The 24425-nt window shown below is 39.4% G+C and overlaps 1 protein-coding gene across 10 annotated transcripts in view; it reads right to left on the reverse strand.

The window, feature by feature from the left end:
- Window positions 1-6345: 6345 nt before the first annotated feature.
- Window positions 6346-24425, reverse strand: part of gab1 (GRB2-associated binding protein 1) — a 62203-nt gene continuing 44123 nt past the window's right edge. For 7 of the 10 annotated variants that reach the window (XM_058386333.1, XM_058386341.1, XM_058386338.1 and 4 more), the window contains 9 exons: window positions 20578-20794; window positions 17305-17933; window positions 16561-16655; window positions 16075-16378; window positions 13759-13851; window positions 11208-11301; window positions 10607-10760; window positions 8318-8392; window positions 6346-7981 (listed from right to left, as the gene is read on the reverse strand). In XM_058386333.1, the coding sequence (XP_058242316.1) occupies window positions 7829-7981; window positions 8318-8392; window positions 10607-10760; window positions 11208-11301; window positions 13759-13851; window positions 16075-16378; window positions 16561-16655; window positions 17305-17933; window positions 20578-20794 (1814 nt within the window). In that variant the 3' untranslated portion in view covers window positions 6346-7828. The remainder of the gene's footprint in view (window positions 7982-8317; window positions 8393-10606; window positions 10761-11207; window positions 11302-13758; window positions 13852-16074; window positions 16379-16560; window positions 16656-17304; window positions 17934-20577; window positions 20795-24425) is intronic. The other 3 variants (XM_058386334.1, XM_058386335.1, XM_058386336.1) reach the window with 3 other exon arrangements.

The raw sequence follows: 24425 nt of genomic DNA on the forward strand, positions 1-24425 counted from the left end.
TCAGACCAATTCACTAACTAGCTTTTATAAATAAAAAACTTTAATTCAATTTAATTACTTTTATTTGTTTAGCACCTTTAACAATGGGCATTGTCTTAAAGCAGCTTTACAAAATTAAAGAAACATAGAATAAAGTTTAAAATTAAGTTACTATTTATCTCTAACATTTATGAGCTAATAATGAGCAAGCCTGAGGCAACAGTGGCAAGGAAAAACTCCCTGGGATGATATGAGGAAGAAATGTAAATGTAAATAATTTCCTTTTTTCAAAAGTTTATAGTCACATGGAATTATGCAACCAAGAGCTCCTGAAGAACCAATAGGTCAGCATAATTTTTGAGTTCATTAAAGACTTAACACTAATTAAGAAAACACTTCCTGCAGAAAGCTGACCGATGCAATGGCAGTTCAAAGACGGTGCAATAGTCTCAGAGTGGTTCTATCCATGGCAGTCCCCTGGATCATTGGCAGTCCACTCAGATCTATCCCGAGTAGCAGTGAGACTCCAACCAGGGGTAGAGCATCAGGATGGAGCAGGCAGGTCTGGAAAGAAGAAGCAGTCACACCGGACACTGGGAGCTCTGGAGTGGATCGAAAAAGAGAGACAGAGAGAGAGAGAGAAACAATAAGTGCAGACAGGGACTCTGGCAAGACTAGGTCTGACAGCATAACTAAAAGGGAGAGCCAGTAGAATGACAAGGACATGAGATCTTCCAGGGACATAAACAAACACCTCACAGTTAGCAAACCTGAGCGACATCCCAGTACACCAAACACTCTATACCCATGAACCTAGGGGCAGTGGTGGCTCAAGTGGTTAAGGCTCTGGGTCGTTGCCTGGAAGATCAGGGGTTCAAGCCCCAGCACCGCCAAATTGCCACTGTTGGGCCCTTGAGCAAGGCCCTTAACCCTCTCTGCTCCAGGGGTGCCGTATCATGGCTGACCCTGCGCTCTGACCCCAACCTCCAAGGATGGGATATGCAAAGAAAGAATTTCACTGTGCTGTAATGTATATGTGACAAATAAAGGCTGTTTCGTTTCGTTTCAAGATCTGCTCCTTTACCTAAGAAAACCTATACATAGTTGACTAAAAAATGTGTTTTCAGCCTGGACTTAAACACTGAGTCTGTGTCTGAGTCTCGAACACTAACTGGAAAGCTGTTCCATAACTGTGGGCCTTTGAAGAAATCATCATAAATCATAAATCATAAATAACAAAAATATCGCTCAGGTACTGAGGCGCAAGACCATTCAGTGCACTATTGGTCAGTAATAGTATTTTATAATCAACATGAAATTTGTCTGGGAGCCATTGCAGTGTGGCTAAGACAGGAGTGATGTGTTCATATCTTCTGGTTCTAGTTAGGACTGCTTCGTTCTGGACTAAAAGAAGCTTGTGTATGCTCCAACTGGAAAATCCATGATTATGATTCATTTTTTCAAGTAATTATATTGTAATTATAAGTATGCTTTAATTTGTCTAACCTGTAAAGACGTCATTACTTGGCAATAGTTAGCAATGTGGAAATAAAGAACTTGAATTAAATTAGACATGATTAACAAAATATCTAGCAAATTAACTAGGTGTGGGTATATGGGTGTTTCTCTACTGGTGTGATTGAAAGTCTACAGATTTTACAGATACATTTAGCGTTGATATGTGTGTAAATTATACATTTGGAATTTAAGGTGTTCGTAGTGTCATTAATGGCATTTGTTGGGTTACAAATGTACATCTGTATTTTCAGATATTCTCAGCTAAATAATATTAAAACATCCACTGACAACGAACTGATTCCAACTTTTTAATAAAAGGGCTGATTTCTAGTATTGATTAATGCATCTAATATATTTTATAAGCTTTCTTTTAAATTATGTTTTTAAAGGAAAACTGATGGATGGGTCAACAGGCATCCTAAAACCTGAAGGTTCATATTGTTCATTGACTCCTGGGCAATACTACTTCTGGAGTTGGCCATTTGGAATTCCATCTGGACTGCAACACTTCCAGCACAGAAAGTCTCTGCTTCTTGAAAAGTATATGTGACAGCAGGAGCATGGTTGAGTATCAGCTGCAGATTTGCTCATGGGAGACAGATTCTACATTGATACTAATAAGAACACTCCTTTTGACACTGGTCAGAAAAACCTGGATGAACTGTACCCAAGAATACAAAGGTTCCATATAAGTTCCGATGTATTTTAGGTTCTAAGTCTCAATTTTGCCAAAGAAGAGCCTAACCAGAAAATATATGCTCCAGTGCACCAGACAGCACCTCTTGATTGCCAGGTGGATGAACAGCTAAAAGGTTTGGTACACCCTTCTGTGCCTTCAAGGGCTACAAGTGGCACAAGAGACAGACAATGTTTTAGCCAAAGTGAGGCAATATTAGATGGAAAAGAGACAAAAAAAATAACCATGCATTGGGTCTCAAGTGACTTCACCTTATGCAGTAAACCTTGAAGATAGCCTTAAAAAACTACAAGACAACCGAATCAAGTCAAGTAGCGTTTACTGTCATTTAAACAATATATAGCTAAAGCAGTACAGAGTGAAATTAAACAACATTCTTCCAGGACCATGGTACTACATAAAACAACACAACACTACATAAAACAACATCCTATAAGTAATACATAAAAATAGCACTGACCAATATACAGTTGGTATGAATCACTGTGCAAGAAAAAGAGAAAAAACAGCATATAAACAGTGTTTATATTAATTTTGCTGTAAATTTAGATTAAATATGTGTGTGTGTGTCAGGTCAGTTCAGTGCAGTTCTGGCTGTTAAGAAGTCTGAGGGCTTGAGGTAAGAAACTGTTATACAGTCTATTTATGAGGCACCAAATACTTCAGCATCAATTCATAACAAAGTTGAGAAAAAGAGCTAAAGCTATACCCTGGTGACCAAGTGGTGACAAGACTGGTGTTTGTTTACTTTTCAAGATTAATTCATTGAAATCGACAACCTCTGATTCAGTGAAAGAGAGGACAATGTCATGGTTTGCCTGAAATTGCATCCCAGTAACTCTCATTCCTGATATTGGGCCTGAGTTTGCATCTGAAAAATGTATCCAGAGGGCTGCTACCTTAGGCTTTAAAAATAATCCTAATAAGCCTATATATTTTTTAGCATATTGCTTGTCTCCCCTCTCTTGTGTGTTGAGCGCAGCAGAACTGCTGCTAGAAAGAAAGCTGCAAACAACCACTGAGCTCGCTACTGACTCTTGGTTTGTCTATCTCATACTTCAAGGTTAAAAACTGGCAATATAGCAATACTATGACTGACAAAACAGAGTGAGGCTCCTCAGCCCCATGCCTCCTGGAGCTGAAGTCTGAGTAGGGCCTAGTGATAGGTAGTCACACCACGCTCCTATTTTGTGAACATTCATGGCCAGACAATCAGGAAGAATAGACACCACCTTTTTCGAGCACAGGTGTATCTCTGAACTTAATTATGTTGAATTAGTCCAGGGGTGTCGAATGTTATTCCCAAAGGGTTGGTGTGGGTGCAGGTTTTCATTCCAATCAAACAGGATCCACACCTGATTCCACCTGTTTATTCAAATGCTTTCTCTAGTCTCAGGTGTGGCTTCTGCTCATTTGGAATGGAAACCTGCACCCATAACGGCCCTTTGCGAATAAGATTTGACACCCTACTGACTTTTTTCTGATTGTCTGGCCATAGTAACTGAAATACATTATTATATTATTCCAACTTGATTAAATTAGACAACCTGATTAGCAACATAGTAGGTAAATGAAATAGGTGCGGTATATGGCTGTTTCTCTACTGGTGTATTTAAGTATACTTTCAGTGTTGGGATGTGTGTTACTGTAATTAATACTTTTATTAATTACTTTTGTTCGAGTGTCAGCTGCAGACAGAGAAGAATTGAACTAAACCTATTTTATTTTCAATAGGCTACTTATGTGTTTCTTTATGCTTTCAGTGACTTCAGTAACCAAAGAGAGAGAATTAAATGGATGGTGGAACTTGACACTTTGATACTGCAAATATTTTTCACCAAAATTATATGGAAATGTGTCTTATATTCATAAGGCTTGTGTTTAAATACCTGGATTGACGATTATACATTTGTATGTATTACATATTAAAACTACATGAAAGATACAATTAAGCAATGTGGTTGTTCAGAGAAATCTTTCATTTCTCACTTTTCACTTTTGGGGAAACTTTCGTTTCAACTGAGACTTGTGACCATAGATTTTATTGGGACAGGACACTGTTAATACAGTGACAAAGCCTCAGTTAAAATTGACATACTTGACTTATGCCATAATCTGCTATCTAGGAAATTTTTAGAGTAACCAGTAATAGGCAGTCGATGAATGACAACATGCATTCATACAGCACACTCTAGCTAGCTGTTTGTTTTGATTGTTTTAAGTCATATTTACAGGTTTAATACCTGCATGTGTGATTAATGTCTAACTGGAAATGGTTTAACCTTAGCGTTCAATAAATAACTAACAATGTCTAAATTAATTTGCAGGAATTGTATTATTGGTTTAGGCTCTCAGTTGTTGATTGGAAGGTCAGGGTTCAACCCCCAGCACTACTGAGCTGCCACTGTTGGGCAATTGAGCCAGGCCCTTAACCCTCTCTGGTTCAGGGGCATTGCATCATAGCTGCCCCTGCACTCTGACCCCAACTTCCTCTGCTGGGATATGCAAAGAAAAGAATTCCCCTGTGCTGTAAATGTATGCGTGGCAATAATAAAGGCTTCTTCTTCTTCTTAATGATTTCAGCAGTCAAAGGATGTGTACTGAACTTGAAAACTAGAACATTAACTTTCTAAACTGATTAATCCAGACAGCAGAATTAACAACTGATAATCACTTAACTGGGTGTGGGTAAACCGTGTGTTTACCTGTTCTTCCTGTTCCATAACTATAGATGTACCTTCAGGTTTTGTATTTGTATTACTGAAAATTATATATTAGGTAAAATTGTTATTTTGTTATAAGGTTGCTTTCCACAGCTTCTCAGGTATTTAATGAGCTAGTTTTACAAATACATTGATTTTAGTGAATGTCATGTTGCTGGACAGCTACAATGATGTCATTAGAAAACAAACACAAGCCACAAATATCCATTCATGCCCTGGTTTCTTTATATTTATTATATATTCTTTTTGAATTTGTATCGAGGATTCAGGCTGTTTGTAAGACAGATAAATGCTGAAAACACCAGGGTCAATTACAAACTGTTGAAGGATGCTTGGTAACCATATCAACTGATTAGCAGTTTTTATTAACAGTGCTATATAGAGGTGAGAACTGGTATTGGCAGGTGTTTTTGTGAGAAGTTCACACAGTTCCCCTTCTTAAGGAGAGGTTTTTGTCTGGTTTGTGTCACATCTGGGAAAGGATTGGGTTGAATCAGTGTATAAATTGTTCTACACTGCAAAGTGTTGTGATGGACCTGCAAACATCTCAGTGTTCCCCTGTGGAGGTTATGCCCCATCCTCAAGAAATGGTTCAGGAAGGGTTTAATGAGCACAATGTGTTTGAAGTGTTGACTTGGCCTCCCAATTTCCCCAGATCTCAATCCAACTGAGCATCTGTGGGATGTGTTGGACAAACAAGTCCCACCTTACAGGACTTCTTTTTTTTTTTTGGCCTCAGCTTTTTGAGTGAGGAAACACAGTAGTGCACATGCATTTCTAATGTATGAACATTATACACTCCATAAATCATACAAAAGAGATGGTGCTGTATATCTCAGACATGCTGTCTGCACTTGCATTTTTCCTTTGTGAAAAGATTTAGTTCCAGTTATTTGCTTTAAAACCTGATCCTTGCGATTGCAGAGTATTTTTAAGCTTTGTACCTTCATTAAAAATGTCCATAAAGCAAGCAATGGGGTAATATTAGCCCTTATATCCAAGACGTGCATTAATAACTCTAAGAAACCAAATTGGGAGTGCGAGTGCACACAGTCTCATATTTAGAAAAGTCCAATAAAATGCCAACCTTGCTTAAAATCACTGACCAGTTAAAATAAGGCTTTAGTAAGTCATGAGAATGTAAAATGTATAGAGTTGAAATGCATTGAGAATTGAACATGCAATATTCTCAATTCTTAATATTCTTTGAATCATGTTTAATCTAGAGAATAAAAGGGTTGCAATGCCATAATAAATATGGTGTGACTAAACTTGGAGTCAGTTATGTTATAATGAATGTCTGGGTTTTTTTTTTTAATGGAGTTTATTTTAAAATGTACAATTCTTTCTGATTCATTAAAAAAAAAAAAAAAGAAAAAAGAAAAAAAAAAAAAAGATATAAAGCATGAAGAAAATCTGAGGTTTATCTGGCCACATAATGCACCTTAAAAAACAAGGCTGAACAGAAAGCAGGAAAGATGCAGTTTTGAACTTTTTTTTTTTTTTTTTTTAAAAAAAGGAAGTTTGTGCATGTATATACAGCAAAAGCCACTGACGGTGTCCATGTCCATGTGTCCTTGGCCTAAGAGATTGGTAGTTAGTAAAAGTATTTGTTACACACATGATAAAAGTTTATATAGTCTCTCTAACTTTGATGCTGAAATTACACATCCGGTCATATGTACAACATTCACACAGTAAAGTCTGTAATAAGGCAGTTAGTCTCCAGAAACTGTGGAAATCCATCTGAAATAAATTATCAAAGTGGCAATAAAATAGAGCAAATGACCAGTCATGAAAGGAATGTGGGATCAATATACAACTTCTGAAACATCCTGACTGGTTTTTCTTTTCCCAAAGAAGGCATCATCATATACAGCAAAAAGGCTGATCAGAACATTTATCATCACAGGCTGCTGAAAACTGCAGTACAATACTGAGTGAACTGCAAGACCAAATCCATCATGTGTAAGTAAAGCAAAAAAATAAAATAATTTAGGAAGGAACTGCTGTGTTATTCATTTTGGTGAGTACCTGACTTCTGCTCTTTAGCCTTTAGTTTTGTTACCTTGCACTGAAATAAAAACATCGATCACAGTTCATGCTTTCCGAGGGTGCAGACATCCATCCGGCAGAGGCCACACCAAAGCCTTTACATCCCACACATTCGATACAAAGGACACTTTATTTAATATACATAACACTTTACACAGCCAGTTTTAGCAGTCCCTCTTGCCACTGTGATCATCATCTTTCTTTTTTTTTTTTTGCCACTCAATACCTTGCAATTATGGGTAACAAACACCCAGCCCAAAAAAAAAAAAAAAAAAAAAAAGAAGAAGAAAAGGAACCAGGATGTACCAAAGCTTCAGATTATCATGGAACTGGATATATGTGGAAAAAACTTTCCTGTAATCTGACCATGGCAGATATGTGAACAGGAAAAGCAGAGAGCTGTTTGTTGGTAAACTCCATGAATGTGAATGAACACGAGTGGAATTAAAACCCCGGGCTGAGAATATATACCAAAAAAAAAAACCTAAGTGAAGCAGCAAGTGTCCACTTGATACAAATGAAAGTCTATTTGCTGCCCTGTATAGCATAGTATTCCTAGGGCTCTAAATCAGTGATGTTTAGCAGTTCCTTCAGCCCCATTACACAGTAGACTAGAAATCTTCTCTCAGCTTATAGACGGCGCTCTGGAAGCCCAGCTCTCCTCCACACAGTTGCCTTTCCCTCAGCCAGGTGGCAGTGTAAACCAGCTGATGTGGGAACTGAACCGGCTTCTCTCTCACAGTATAACCTAGATGAATAGTAGGGGCAGATGGATGGAGCTGTGTCATCTATTCCTGCACACACCCCATCTCCAGCCCAGAAGAGGGATCATAGGGAAGGAGGAGGGATCGAGGGTTCACTTGGGTCCTTTGGAGGGGGTGTCGTTCTCAGTGGACTGTCGGCCATCGCTCCAGGCCTCACGAGTGTTTTTCAGGGCCTGAGTACGCTCCTGGTCCACCATCACATAATCTACCCGCTCATCCGACACTGCCATACCTGTCCCGTTGGTCTGCACCACAGGAAGGAAGACGCATGCGTCATATAATAGTAATACTGCTCAAAACACAATCCACAATTTAATCATAAATTCATAACCAGAAGCGATTATAGACATTACGCCAAATGCCTGTAATGCTTATACACTCTATACAGTTCTAGAAGCTACAGCATTGATTCTACAGATATAAAGGAGTTTTAAAAAGTGGGTGGAATCTTGAATGTTTACTTCATTATTCTGACAGGTTTATGAATGTAACATTTATGTATTTCTGTAAAGCGGCTTCGTGACGATGAACATTGTTAAATGCTCTATACAAATAAAACTGGACTGAATTGATACACGTACCTTCCGAGTGGATTTGCCAGGGTCCAGGTCCAAGTCCAGATACTCAACCTTGGCATTCATGGGCATTCCTAACTTCTGAAATGTCCCCAAAATATGAGAGTTAGTGAACGCTCAACAGGTTAATGGAGCTAGTTAGTGGAACTGCAATATAAAGCTCCAATCAGAATCCAATTTAAAGGGGCTGCACATTGCAGCATTTTCAAAGTGGGGCTTTGAGGAATACTCCAGTTTGAATGTTTCTACAATTATCAACATGGTATTTTTTCTTTGGTCTTTATACTGAGAAAAGAAGGACGTTTTTGCTATTTCAAACTCACTTAGAATGGATGTCTGGGGAAGCTGTAAGAGGATTAATGAAGCTGAATCAAGTTCAATTATTTTGTTGTTGTGCAAGTCTGATTATGTATGAAAACCATAAAAACCTCCAGGAAACTACTCTAGTGTTCCAAGTCTGAACTTTCTGATGGCTGTTTCATCCTAAATATCCTTACTGAGAGTTTGCAATTCATAGACTGGCATCACATGAGAAAGGAATTAAGCATGAGCAAATAATCAACAATGAGGTGGTGCGATGTGCATCGATGGTGCAGACTGTGGAGAGTCTTAAACTTTCACCTAATCAATGATTAGAAGTTTGTAAATCGATAAATAACACATTTTTCATTCAACCATTTGTTTATCTTCAATAATTGTTTCATCCTTATCATCACGGTGGGTCCGGGACCTATCCAGGGAACACTAGGGGTGAGGCAGGAATACACCCTGGATGGGATGCAAGGCCATCACAGTAACATGTTTTTAATCCTTTTATTAATAGCCTTGAATTATGCACAGTGGTTTCCATTCGAGTTTCTTATGAACAAACTGTTACTACAGAAAGGAGAAATTGTGGAAAAACCTCGTGTTTTGGATTACAGCTAGCACTATAGTCAGAGCTGCAATGAGGTGTTATATTTGTGTATTAAATAAGTTTACACACAGAATTCAACAACATCCCTTAGACTTCTATTAATAGTGAGTTTTGCATCAACATGCTTTCACTTCTTTTCTCAGTACTGGTGAATCACATGTATTTGCTACAGATAAAGTACATAAAGAATCGGATCGAAAAACAAAACACTGGAGGATTCCTTAAGCTTGATATGATAAAAAAAAGAACTATGATGAATATGAACTACTAGAGCACTAGAGGTACTAGAAGACAGTGAATATCTAGGTGAGGACTTATCTAATTAAACAAAATGACCTCTTCATTAAAGTTTGTGTGCTGACATTCTCAAGTACTTGAGTGGACTTTTACCTACACTGTATAAATGTGATGAAAAACCAAACTGAGTCAAATCCATCCTAGTTAGAGAAAAGTGCTAGCCACCCTGCTCACCTCCTCAAAGTGTTCTAGACCCACCACCTCCCTCTTAACCGGGGTGATGGGCACCGTGCAGTAGAAGGACTCCTCTCTACAGAGTGTAGGAACAGCGAGGAGAAGACAGGAGCAGCAAAAAGACGGTAAGGACAAAAAAAAAAAAAAAAAAAAAAAAAAAAGACAATGAAAAGAAAGCTGGAGAGAAACTGGAAGAAAGGGTAACGCGATGTAAAGCAATAAAGGAGGACAGTAATACAAAAAGATAGCAAAATGACGAGCAAAGAATGTAATGAACAAATATGCTGTGAGAATGGAGGAAAAAAAGAAAAAACACACTGAACCTGTCGAGTCACATGAAGACTTAGAGGTAATGTTGTAATGTAATCTCTATAAATATTCGAATCAGCAGTTACACTAGCAAGCATTTTCTTTGTTTTAGAAAAAGTATTAAGGCTTCATTTGACCAAGAGACAGGTCCAGGCAAACAAATTAGATTCGGCAAAAACGTGCAACAGAGGTTATGAGAACCTAAAGCTTCTGGTGAAGCAGGAGTGTCAAGATGGGAACTGAACTGTAAAAGAATTGAAGGAATGAAAGGACAATAAGAAGATAAAAAAATAAGAGGAGTCCTTCTGGCCCAGTCAGTGACTACCTCAGTACAGAATGAAAATTACAACGGAGGAGGTCAAGTGATTGTTGTGCATTCATCATAACACCTGTGTAACCCATCATTTAAATATGAAATTACTTTAATCATCGAGGAGGTGGGGGGACATCCAAGGGAAACATTCAACAATTTCTAAACTCTCACCTTAAACTGTCATACAGCACCGATCTTTATTTTAAAATGATTGCTTGTAAACTACAAATAAATGTTTTGAGTTATAGGAAGGATGGAGAAATGCTGTGGTGCTGTGGTTACATACTGGTTCATCTGCAGCCATATTAGGATACTGCATGGGGACATAATTCTCATCACCCTCCTCGGAGTCGGTGCTGGAGGCGGTGCTATGCACCGAAGATGGCCGGGGAAACGTGTGGAACCTGGAGGGGCTGAGGACCACAAGAACCTTTACACTGCTGCTTTCATTTGGTGCACACAAACAGGTGTAGTCACAAACATGTTCTCTCTCACACACACAGACAAATACATACATACTCTCAAATACAAACACAAACATGGAAAATCCATTCACATTCAGGTTCCACTAAACCTCAGCAGTTTTAAATTAAAGACAGAGAGGCAGAAAGAGAGGCATAATTTACCACTATGATTTACTCATGTATCAGCACTCAAGTGTGGAGTGAGTGAGAAACGAGCCACAAAATGATCACTATCATGAGTTAGGACAACACTACCATACTAGATGAGTGGTTAGTTGTCGTGCTATATAGAACCCTGCCATGCGCCTTTCAGCAGCAGCCAGTGGCTCCGTGGCCGTCGGCATAGCCTCAGCTCAAAGGGAACTGGCTGATGCTGAAACATTCAGCGGACGTTCTAACCAGAGCAGCATGAGTGTCACTTACTCCCGGGTGAAGGACTTGGTGATGGGTGAGCGGACTGGTGTATTAAACTCCTCACACTCAGGGACCGGTTTGATGTCCAAAGGGGCAGGTTTGACTAGAACACAGGCACCAAAACAATGTTACACTGAGAAACTGTACAAGACAAACAATTCAAAGTGTATGTGTGTGTTAGGTCAAAGCCTACTGGTTAATCAATTTATATTAAAATAATTTCATAATCAAGAAATATTTTCAATGAGAAACAAGTTATCTGAACAAATATTTCCTGATACATGATTATGTCTCCCCTCAACATAATTTCTGCACCAACCCTGTCCATCATTGAGATGACTGGATGCTAGAGTTGAGTGATATGATTCTGAGAGGATATTTCTATGAATTCTGCTCACAAACTGACAGCAATACAGGTGTTTATTATTAATTAATTATTTAAAAAAAATAATAATTATAATTCTTACCAATAAATAAAAGCGTTATATTTCAAATTTTATATTTTGTAATTACTTTGTTTTTATTAGATGTTTATTATTGTATTTTTGTTATATTTTTATTACATTCTTTATACTGTATTGTGCTTAAAATTTTTAACACTAAAAAAGAAAAAATTGCAATTACTTTTTTTTTTTTGGTCATATATTATTATGCCATACTCAATAAACTCACAAAATCATCATCTGCTTCTAGTTTGTTGTAAATGAACAAAAAATATCACAAATGGCAGATTGTGTCATATTGCACATATTATAAATATTATATCATATCGCCCAGCCCTACTGGATGCAATTAAACTTGATTTTGCTTTTCCAGATAATCCCACAGGTTTTCTAAGGGTATTGTGGTTTATTGAATTTGCAGGCCAGTCAAATCCCACAGTCGTCATGCTGTAACGTGAGTGTGTCAGTGTTGGGTTCTGCTTGGATATGATGCACAAAAAACAAACTTGGACTATGATCAACAAACTGAGCATATGCTTTTCAAAGTAATTACATTCACTGTGCACAAACTGTTGTGAAAAACGGCAGGTGATGTTGCTGTTGGTTAATATGACTAACTTTCTGTTATGGGAGCATGTTGAATAGTATACTTCTGCCATCTTATCCAGAGTGATGTACAAGAGTGTTTTGAATTGAACATAATGCGCATATTCTCTGCTTGAAAGTTGTTATAAAGAGTGTTTTGCCAATCTAAACAGATTCAACTCTATTCAAAAGTGAATTAAGTGTGGAAGGAAATGTGGGTAGTTCTAATAAATAGTGTGATGTGATTAGTCATTGCCTGTAGAGGGAGCTGTTGGCTGAAGAACAAGCATTAGTCAGGCTGACCTGGAACACTAAATGCAGCAATTTGCAAATTAACTGATTATATTCACCTCTTCTGTCATTTTAATTATAAGAACTGCAGATATGACCAGTGAAACCAGTGAGAATTCTCAATAACTGGAAAAGCATAGCACACTTCTTCATAGCACACTTTCAAATCTTAAAAAAAAATATATCATCCTACTGAAAAAATGCAATCCCCAAATCCGATTTCTTTAAAATAAATAAATAAATAAATAAATAAATCGCAGAAGAAAACATATCCTCAATCAATTTCACAGCATTTGCTCTCACTCACAACTGCTACGCCTAAAATCACACAATCTGGCAACCACAGTGGAACCCACTATTCCCATGCCTAAACATCATCTGAAATCGACACCATCTGGTGCCAATGTGCAAAGAAACAGATAGCACATGTTTCTTATCAGCATTTCAAAGCTCTTAGCTGAGCTCATTAGGAACTTCACACTTTAACTTCTAACACACAATCACACTGGCATCAACGACCTCGGGCATAGTTACTACAGCTGAATGGACGATCCTAGGGTTAAGATATAGTATATAGGGATAAGGTATAGTATGTGTAGTACTTTTGTCAGTCATTAAACAAAGGCCACACATACAGTGGGGCTTGTACATGTATTTACCTCCTTGATCTCATCACATTTTTTGGAACTGAACAGAATTGACTGGCTTCTATGACGGACTGTCTTTACCCGGTCACTCACTATGATGCAAGGCGGATTCACACTTGTGCCATATTCCTTCTGATTTTTAATAATGGACTTAATAGATTAGAATAGTTTTTATAACCAAACCAGTTCATATATTTTCAGAACCTTCTCCTGTACACGTTCTGATAGCTCCTTGAACATTTATATTGAGATCGCATGGCACATCTTGCATCAGTTCCTGATTGTAACGAAATAAAATGCAAAAAAGACTCTAAGGAGGTGAATATTTACGCAAGACCTTTCAGAGTATGGTTGGTGTGTTAGTATTTGTAAATGTTTTTGTAATTATTAGTATTATCCATCATTAGCCCAATCCAAATCCTACCGCTTTCATTCATCGTGTATAATTAAAAATATAACACAACATTCCTTCTTCGGATGGGTGATAAGTGGAAACCCTTGAACTAGATTAAGTGTTGAGAAAAGTTCAGATGACAGACAGACAAGAGAGAACAAGAGAGTGTAAACACAGAGGCGGTCTGTGCAGGTACCTACCCTTACGACGTCTTGGGAAATCACCTATGGTTTGAGAGTCAGTTCGCTCAAGACCGACAGGCCGATTAGCTCTGATTATTTTAGGACTCTGACCTGATTGGTGAAAGAAAACTTGTTTTTGTTACATGCCTCTCTTGCAATTATCTGTATTTTTTTTTTTCAATAAACCTCGCCCCCATGCAGTGTAGCAAAAGCATGGCCACCTCCTTCTCTTCCTCCTTTGCTCCTCTAAATTTTCACTATACAGATATGTATCACACTGCTGCCATGGCAACAACTCATCATGCACATAAGTCATGCAACAGGCAGGGCTAACCCCTGAAGCTAAGGGCATAACACAGCATGCACACACTTTGGAAGTACAGAATGCACGACGGTGCGCGGCGACATGGGCTCGGACGCACAGGAAAATTTAAGGACGCTCAGCGCCCACTCGTGGTCATGGCCTGATATCTTGTACAGAACAGCAACAGTGAAAGCTACAACAATCAACAGAGCAAGGGCAGGAGGAAAAGACACACACATCTACTACCTGTGAGTAACTACACACACAAACCCAAAGAAAGACAGAATACTTCAGCCTCGCACCGGACTTCGATACAAGACAGTAAGAAAGACGTCACAGGGACAGGTGTGAGTGAGAAGACTAAAAAGCTAGATGGAAAAGTGAAAGTGCTAAAAGATATCCTGTATTTCTGGGCATACACTGTAAAAACCAAAGATTATGTGGTAACAACACATAACGTATATGTTTCTGATTGGATTGCAAATCTTTATTTCAGAAAACTTTTAAAGCTAAAGTGGCTTTCCTTTCATTACAAATGAGCATGATTTTGTTTATCACCAAATCTGCTAGGAATGGGATGCTTATAAAAACAAAACAAGAAAAACAGGAAAAAGCTTGTTTACTACTGTTGTTAATCAAATGACTTTAAGCAAATTAAAAAGTTACACCAAAATGAATGTTATAGACTACAGTTTGTTGACGTAACCATAGCTTCAGGCTTAGAAAGTCTGCTAACTAAAATAACGTAAAATAATGTTTTAGGAAGACTGGAACAAACTGGACAATGTGGACTAAAGACACTAAATAAGTCATTTTTAAACAGCTGGTTAGTGGTCATGGTAGACGTAAACTAACACCTTAACAATGTGTTGTTATAACAACAAATGACTGACACCATCATGTGTCACGGTGATCTTCACCTCTATTGGTCAGTCTGGCTGTGTATGATTTTACTTCTTTATCCCATTTTGACCATGTGTTTTATGGCATGCAAACACACATCGTGTGAGTGTGGGCTTTGGTGATGCAATGTGAAATGCCATGTGCCGAAGAACAAGATTTTTGAAATCAACAGTGTATGCCTGATTTAAGAAAACACAGACGAACACCCAGATATGAACAAAGTGTGGAGTAAAAAAAAAAGAAGAAAGAAGACAATGACACATAGAAAGAGAAGCCTGTGATTATCCAATGAAAATGCCACATCTCTCCCAGCTAAGCTCATCCAAGCTAACTATGCTGCATTTGCACCAACAATATCAGCTACAATCTGCACTGAATTAGTAAGCAATGTGGCAAAGCAAAAGAAGGTGATTTGTAATGAGAATCTCCCCGTGCCTGGCCCATGACTACAATAAAAAAACGACATTTCCTCAGTATCTCTGCAGAGTGTACAACAAAATGTGATTGCATAAAAGAGTGGGCATTATTTATTATTTTCGGCAGCTACTGTTTTTTTCTTAAATAAAACACATCCTATTGATTGATAGCAGGCTCTTCCTAGTCTGGCCATCAAAGAAGCCTTTGAGAAATAGACAATGGGGACAGAGGTGACCGCTCCAGGCTAACAGCACGGTCAGGCTGCCTCATAGCCAGAGATCTGAGCCACAGCACAATAGTCCTCTTTCATTAGTCAGGTCAGATGCTAAGAGCTAACAAAGGCAAGAGCCACTGCAACACGAGCAGGATGGGAACGCTGCACTGGCTGAAAGGTTTCTTTCTCTAGTGCAGGTGTCCTGGGTTAAACTGTGGAGAGACACTGAAGATGTGAGCTAGTGCTACGTTAGAGAGTGAAAACTCAATGTAAGTAGCATTAGTGTATTATTACTGATGAACTCCTAAGAGATGAGAGGTTTGTAAACATGGGCCAGCACATGTTAGTAGGAAATTTGTGGAAAAACAAATGAGCACAAGATAAAATAATTTATAAGAGCAGTAAAGTGAAAGATGATTTTTAAAAAAAAAAAAAAAAGAAACCAGCCAATTTCACAGCACAGCCACACCCACACCCACACCCACACCCAGCTTACCTTTACGGTCAGGTTTGAGGTTTCGGTCTACAGGTGGCGGTTGGCATTCGGTCAAGGGCATTGGTCTTCGTGGAGGGGTTTTGGGACTTGATCTGAAACCCATGTGGGCTGGAGGAGGTACCTGCTTCCCCAGGGAAGGAAATTCCACTGTACCCGGGGTCATAGGCACGTAGTTGGGCTCCTGGATAAGCTCGGACATGCTACCTGAAAGCTGATGTGACGGAGAATTTGCACTCATAGGCACGTAGTTTTCATCCATCTCCTCAGTCGAAGTGTTCCCTACAATCAGCATTCCTTTATTTTTCTGTAGGAGGAACAGGTCAGAATAATGCTTTATTTTCTCCAGCTTAAGACAGGAAGACTGTGTAACAGTACAAGCAATCATGATAATATTTTATCTTATTTTAATTTACTTTATCATCTGCATAATGTCTATTCCTCATATAAATATCCATTGATTACAAAATCACAGTTTTTTATCCTTACAAAATAATTGCTGAGAGATTCGTTGAATTCAAATGAACAGTTTCTATCTGAAGGGAAAGATCTGGGTATGTCATAACAGTCTTGTGAGCCATAATCTGCAAAAATGAGAAGAAAACAACGTGAGACAAGAACACACAGCACATTTATCCAATCGGCTAATTGAGAATCAGAAAATAATATGCATCTATTGCAATGAAAAACAAAAATGCTAAACTTTGGGACAAACATGGTATCCGAGTCATCCTTTCTGGTGGTCTTGGAAAAATTATTGAATGCTGCTGTAATTGAATTTTAGCCAAACAAAAGAAGCAATTAATCAATTACTCACTCAATCACTCAATCAATCCATATATAAACCAGATAGTCATTGTTGAGATTCTCTTCTTAAAACATTTACAGACATGTTTATTTTCTTATCTTGCCGGCCTTCCTGTAATGATCATGATATGTAGCCAGTTTGCCTAAAGATATCCAAAATCCTACAAGTTAAATGCGATGTCCTGACAAAGGGAATGATTATTTTTTCTTAAGTTGTTAGATAGCTTTGTGATGTAGAGAAATTAACAAAAGTCTAATAAGTTCAGATACTGAATGTCCATGATGGTCTTTTGCTACAGCTGGAATTAAATATTTAAGTCATTTTTTCATTCTTAACCAGAATTTAATTCAGTTAAATGCAAAATAGAAGCATATTTCAGTTTCTGTTTCAGCTTTGATCTCTTTTAGTCTATGAGAGATCATTACCTTTGCGCAGGCGTGAGGAATCCACAGGACCGATGGTGTTGCTCCGTAGAGTTTTACTGCCTCCCGGCCCTGAAGGCACACAGTAGTTTGAGTCTGTCTCCGACACTGACCTAGGTACGACGTAAGTGTCCGTGGGTGAGCGATCAGCCGCCGGCCCCACTGAGGGTTTGGGTGGCCGAGGAGGTGGCACTACGTCTGACGCTGAGGCCTCTGCCCCTCCGGCCGTGCGGGGCACCTGATAGGTGCAGTTGCTGCCAGGCGTGGGGGGGATGTCGTAGCTGACAGACATGTTCCTGAGCTGAGCCTCGAGTGAAGGCTTTCGCGCGGGTGTGTTGAAGACGTAGACGTCGGCAGCGTCAGAGTCAATGGTGCCTGACAAAGACGCACTTTTAGGCAGCAGCACTGTGTCCTGAGACCGGCTGCGGGGCAGTTGGTACAAACCCTGTGCCTCGACCGACACACTGGCTCCCCGTGCTGGAGGAGAGTCATACAGCGGGGCATGTGGGGAGGAGAAGAAGCCGTTGACCGATGCATGCTTGGCTGTGGAGGTTGAGGAAGTGGGCGTGCGGTGAGATGGAAGGTTGTCATTGCAGTCCGGCTCCGAGGAGGTAGACTTGGAGCATTCATGTCTGGGGAAAAAGAATGTTTGAGCGTTACTTTGGCTGCTTGTCAAATATTTTTGAGTTCCAGTATTAAAACAATAATCTAAAGGAAGGGCAAAAAATAACATACAGGTTAAACACACACCAACATTTTTGAAAGCTGTTCAAAAATCATTGTGTAGATAGCAAATGTTTTTTATTTTCGTTATGACACACCAAGAAGCTGAGTCTTATCAACTGGACTGCTTTCTAGATAGACTGTTAGATCTAGTAAGAGCTTCCTAGTTAGATCTAGTTTCCATCTAACTAGAAAGAAATCCAGTTGACATGACTCGACTTCCACATACCCAGACCTGGATGACTGAGAATCTACAGACACACCAGCTAACGTTGTAGTCTGGGATTCTTAACCGGCCAGTAATGGCAGATTTAGTAATTTACCATGCATACAAGTGCCTGGTTGTGTATTCAAAAAAATTTTTTTGAAAAGTTTTATATTTCCACATCTGGAATGTGTGTATGTGCAGGTATGAGAAAGAAATAAGTCAAGTGGGTATATAAGAAAGGTATTCTGAAATATAATGTATGCATAAAAATACCAACCATACTGTTTTTAGTAACTTTGATAAGCCTGATTTGACTAACCACAATTTACTTTTAGTATTTAATTTCTGTCTCATCTTTACCCTAGTTGTTCTGAGGTGGTGACTGTAGATGGATAAAATAGAAATAGCCTTTATTTGTCACATATACATCACAGCACAGTGAAATTCTTTCTTCGCATATCCCATCCTTGGAGGTTGGGGTCAGAGCGCAGGGTCAGCCATGATACGGCACCCCTGGAGCAGAGAGGGTTAAGGGCCTTGCTCAAGGGCCCATCAGTGGCAACTTGGTGGTGCTGGGGCTTGAACCCCCGATCTTCCAGTCAATGACCCAGAGCCTTAATCACTTGAGCCACCACTGCCCCGGATGATGGTATAGCAACATTTTCTGAGTTTCTTTGGTAACTAATTGTGGGATTGCTTCATATAACAACGATAAAAAAGTGGCATACAACAATGTGTAGAAATGTGTACGTGGTTAAAGGTTAATCACTCCATGCACAGAGACATGTGTTTTTCCTCAATCAATCATCACACTTTGGTCAGTTATCCATCACAGCACACACACACACACACACACACACACACACCCTGATGCTGTGCACTCACAGACTGTCAGAAGGAGCAGTCTTGCTCTCACACTCCTCCAAGAGCAGGTATTCCTGCTCCATCCCACTTTGAGACAGAGCCAGATTAACACTATAGTACACACAGACACGGTAGTGGACAGGTCATGGATAAACTCATGTTCCTTTAACGCTTAAAACGGCAGATATCCTTAGATGACACTTCAACACTAACACTATAGTGGAAACACTAGCATTATGGCAGAAGGAGGTTAAGTTACTGATTACTGACTAAAAAATAGCACAGTAATTACAGTTGAAATGTATAAAAACACACGAGCAACTTGCAAAGTAGCTTTAAAATAGCACAGTTCTTAAAGCTACCCAAAATTAAAGATATCTATGGCTTTGCGCTCATTTTGTTTGTATGACAATGTAATTTGAAAACCACCCGTGTGTCCTTCTATGGCAAACAGCATAAACATTATCTAACTTTGTAAATGAGCCAGTTAACCGCTAGTCAACATTCTTACGTGTGTCTTATACATGAGCGAGATTTCAGTATCTGAATGTGGATTGATGCTTGTTCATTTTTTTTTTTACACGATAAATCAGTTTATTTACACAGTGTGCTTTCATTAAAGAAGCACATCCTTTAAGGTGCTTTGACTTTGGTATTGAATGTAACCGGGGTTGTCATAATTATTCAGTGTTTTATTGGTCCGTTACTAACTAAGAGGTCTCTCCTAAAATACAGTTAGAAATCCACTGTCATTCATTCACGTTCCTTACTCCAGTGATTCACATCCTGACGGTGACCGGGGAAAAAATTTGCAACTTCCTCCATCATGCGATGGCATACTCTGTTAAGCAGAGCAGGGGATATGACTACACTGAAAACCCTCTGGCCGCGTGCAAACCGCTACTTTTGTAAATGCCACTTCTAGCAGGTTCCAAAGTTTATCAGCTTATCAAATGAACAGTAATTGTGGTGAAGCCTTGCTGCAAGTTAGTGATGATTGCCACTCTAATTATACATACTGATAGTGTATATTTTTGAATGGAATAATCTTGTCCAAAAACATCTTTCTAAAAATGGATAAACAGGTTTTGAATATTTTGTTTACTTAAATCATGGAAAATTCTCTGAATTCCATAATCAGCATTCCAAGTTCTCGAGTATTTATAGTCACGGAACGTTATAGTGATTAAAATCTTTCTGATGGATGTCCTCTAAACCATAAACAAAAAGTCTTCTGGAGCATCTAAAAATTCAAGCTGGAACTTGAAAGAGATGGAGTGGAGTGATTTTATCCAATGCACTGCACTCTGTTTCTCTAACTTACTTTGATATGCAAGCTCAAACGAGCACTTTATTCTAAAACTAAAAGGCGCACGATGGTTCATCCATCATTTCATAACATCCAGTATATAATGCTAGCTACAAAATCTGTCCATCAGATCCATTAGTGCATTTATGGCATCCATCTTTCCTCTTCTTACCTGCTGGGCTCGGGTTTCTTGCTCTCGCAGTGGAGCAGCAGCAGGTAGTCCTGTGTGTCGTCCAGGCTGGAGGAGGAGTCCAAGTGTCCAACGCTGACCGGCTGATATGGAGGGGGCACGCTCGGCATTGTGGAGGATCCCATCAGGCCAGATCGAGGAGGTACATCCACCACCAAACCTCCAGCCACTGCGGCATGCTGAGACGCTTTCGCCGAGTCTTTAAATGCACACAAGAGCAAATACGCACATCCAGATTGGTAAACACAGTAAAACAGAACACTGTTAATGGATTCTACACTTTTAATTCATGCTATTAGAATAACTCAAAGTCTAACAATAAAAGGATCCTCTTAAACCAAAAGAACTGTGATGTACATGAGCAACCGGATCTTGGGGTTCGAAAAATTCTTCAAAGACAAATGTTACACTAATTACAGTAAAAGCTTTAAAGTTTTACAGAAGTGCTTTGACTTGAACACTGCAATTCTTGCTAATATGACTCACCTGTACAAAGGAATGGAAAATCATTATTCCCAACAACACCAGAAGGTCTATATACAATACATGAAATGAATCATTACACATTTGCTACAAAATGGCCAACAAACTAGTAGTGTTGAGTTGAGTCAAGTTTTTAATGTCAGTCGTGCGGAGCCCCTGGAGCTGGATTAGCAGACATGTCAACGGTCATGGTTCTGGCTATTATACAGTATGTAAATTACACACAGTACTGCGTGGCTCTTTGTGCGACTCGTTTCTCACAGAGCTGTCGTGAGTCATGCTTTTGAAAGGCAGCACATATCTCTGTGTACCTGAGAGCATGTCACACAAACACACACACAGCTCTGAGTCAAGGCCAGCTTCAGTGCATCATCATCATCATCATCATCATCATGCACAAAGATTCTGTGAAAGTGTTTATGTAACGTATACAAAAAAAAAAAAAAAAAATGTTCATGACTGGCATCTTTTACAGGTGAATAATACAGCTTCTGTTCATCTCTGGTCATTTATAAGAAATCTATTTTGTAATGAAGCCTTTTCTCGAGGTCTCTGAATAGCATCTCTATGTGCACTCGCTATTCAAAACTCCACAGGTTTTCGCCAACACACACAAATTCTTTGACTTGATCCAACTAAGTGCAAGCTTCTCAAGGCTGACTGAGTCAGGAAGATTGCACTCTCTTGTTCTCTCTATCCAACAATCCACCCCTCTCTCTCTTTCTCTCTCACCCCCCCCCCACTCTGTCTGTTTTGTCAGGCAGAGCTGCTGATTCATCCCAGCACTTGGAAAATCCCCTCTACATGCTTGGCTTTCCACCACTCACTCAACTGCGCTAACAGTACTGTGCTACAAACTGCATGTCTGTCAATCAGCGAGGCCTGTGTTGGACTGGGCTACAAGCTTGCTCATTGGGTCGGAGACAGGGATGGTCAGGAAGGTTAACAGATGACCTTGTCCCAGTCAACCTTCACAAAACAGTGAAGAAATCAATCTAGGATGAGACCTTGCATAATTAAAAAACAGTGGGCTGATTGTAATTAACTTTGTATTTTTGTTGATGTAATTACATAACAGTGGTGTTACTGACATATTGACAAAAACATGTCAGTAGAGGGAAGGGAAGGGAAGGAACATAACGTAATGTAAAGGACAGCACAGGAAAGGAAAGGAAAGGAAAGGAAAGGCAAGGAAAGGAAAGTGACAGAACGGGAAGGAAAGGAAAGGAGAGGAACGGAGAGGAGAGGAGAGGAGAGGAGAGGAGAGGAGAGGAGAGGAGAGGAGAGGAACGGAACGGAACGGAACGGAACGGAACGGAACGGAACGGAACGGAAAGGAAAGGAAAGGAAAGGAAAGGAAAGGAAAGGAAAGATACATGTACAGTAGAAGCAGACCACAGTGAAATTGTCAGCATACCTAGCTTGATAGGAATTTCAAGGTCAGGCATGATGCATCACCTTGAAATCCGACAGAACTCTAACCACTGTACCACCACTAACTATCAAAATTGTGAGGCTTGAGCGAGCCAAGCGTGTGAGGCTGAGACTAAATCAGACCAGAAGCCACACGCAGCTTACAATAACTTTTCCTACTGCTATTAACACAATAGTAGCTTCCCATTTCTATCAGAGTCAGCATTGATATATTAATTTACATAACCCCAACCTGCTGTAAGCCCAGTCTGAAGAAAGCGTGCCATGTAAACACTCGTCATTCTCAGTATGAAATTCCTTCCACTAGCCTGGCGGTCTGTTGTATCTACCTGGGTGATGGTTTTTTACTATGTGCATGTACAACCGTTTCCCAGGATTTCTGTGTGCTGTGGGAGAGTGTGTAGTCATATGTGCAAGGTCTTAAACTTGTACAAACATGTCAGTAAGGCACAAAGCTGAGCACTGTACACATGCTCTGCCTTCGAAAAACCTTATAATAAACACATTCACCTGCACACAATGCTCTGATTATTGTGGTCAGGAGTAACCTGAGCCGTCAGTAAAAGCTGCATCTCGTTACATCTAAAAAGCCATCAGGATGCAGGGAGTTCGAGAAAAACACTACGTACTCTGAGTGATTAAGAGTCGAGCCGCTTTTTTCTCAGAAACCATTAAAAATGTGACGATAAAACAAACAACAAACCAATGTCATTTTACCATTTATATCATGTATTGTAATTATTAAAAAATTAATAATAACCACTAATAATTTATTCTTCAATTGATATAGAATTTAAAATCAATGTGAATGTATGAAATTAAATGAATAACAATAATTTATCCTGAGGTATTTTGGGTTCTTGAAGGTCATTTGACCAAAACGTTCAGGAAACATCTTTCAACAGGTTTACATTGAGCATCTAAAACTACAAACACTACATGACCAAAGGTATGTGGCCCTCCCACCTAATGACTGAGTTCATATGTTTGAGCCACACCCACTGCTAACAGGTCTATAAAATCCAGAGATCGTTGTACTGAAAAGTTGAAAAGCTTAGTAACTCGTGGCACTGTCCCAAAATGCCATCTCTGCCACAAATCAGTTCATGAATCATGAAATTTCTGCCCTGATAGATCTGCCCCAGTTCACTGTAAGTGCTATCATTATGAAATGTGAGCATAAGCTCAGCCACAGAGTAGATGATAAGTGCTGAAGCACATAAAAATCACTTATCCTGTGCTGCAGCACTCACTACACAGCCTCCTGAAACAACATCAGCACACGAACGGTGTACGTGAGCTTCTGCCGAGCAGCTGCACACGAGCCTAGGATCACTGTGCAATGTCAAGTGTCGGTTAAAATGATGTAAAACATGACGCCACTGGACTCTGAATCAGTGAAGACGTGTTCTCTGGAGTGAAGAATCACGTTTCACTATCTGACATTCTGATAGATGAGTCTGGGTTTGAAAACCAGACTGCATAGTGCCAATGGTGGAGGAGGGATACTGTTCTGGGGATGTTTCAGGGTTCGGACCCCTCAGTTTCAGTGAAGACTAATGTAAACAATGCAATTTACATTTCACATAAAAACAAAACTTTTCCAGCATGACCATGCTCCTGTGCACAAAGCGGGCTCCATAAAGACATGGTCTAACAAGATTAGTTTGGAGGAACTCCACTGACCTGCACAGAGCTCTGACCTCAACCCCAATGACATGAAGTGGAATACTGATTGTGAGCCAGGCCAGCTCATCCAACATCAGTGCCTGATCTCACAAAAGCTCTTTTGGCTGAATGTGTACAAATTCCAACAGATACACTTAAAAAAAAAACATTGAAAAAAGCCTTCATAGACGATTTAAGGCTGTTACAGCTACAAGCTACAGCTGCCAGCAAAGGCAGGCCAGCTC

The sequence above is a fragment of the Hemibagrus wyckioides genome, linkage group LG03 (genome assembly GCF_019097595.1).
Source record: "Hemibagrus wyckioides isolate EC202008001 linkage group LG03, SWU_Hwy_1.0, whole genome shotgun sequence".
NCBI classification, from domain to species: Eukaryota; Metazoa; Chordata; class Actinopteri; order Siluriformes; family Bagridae; genus Hemibagrus; species Hemibagrus wyckioides.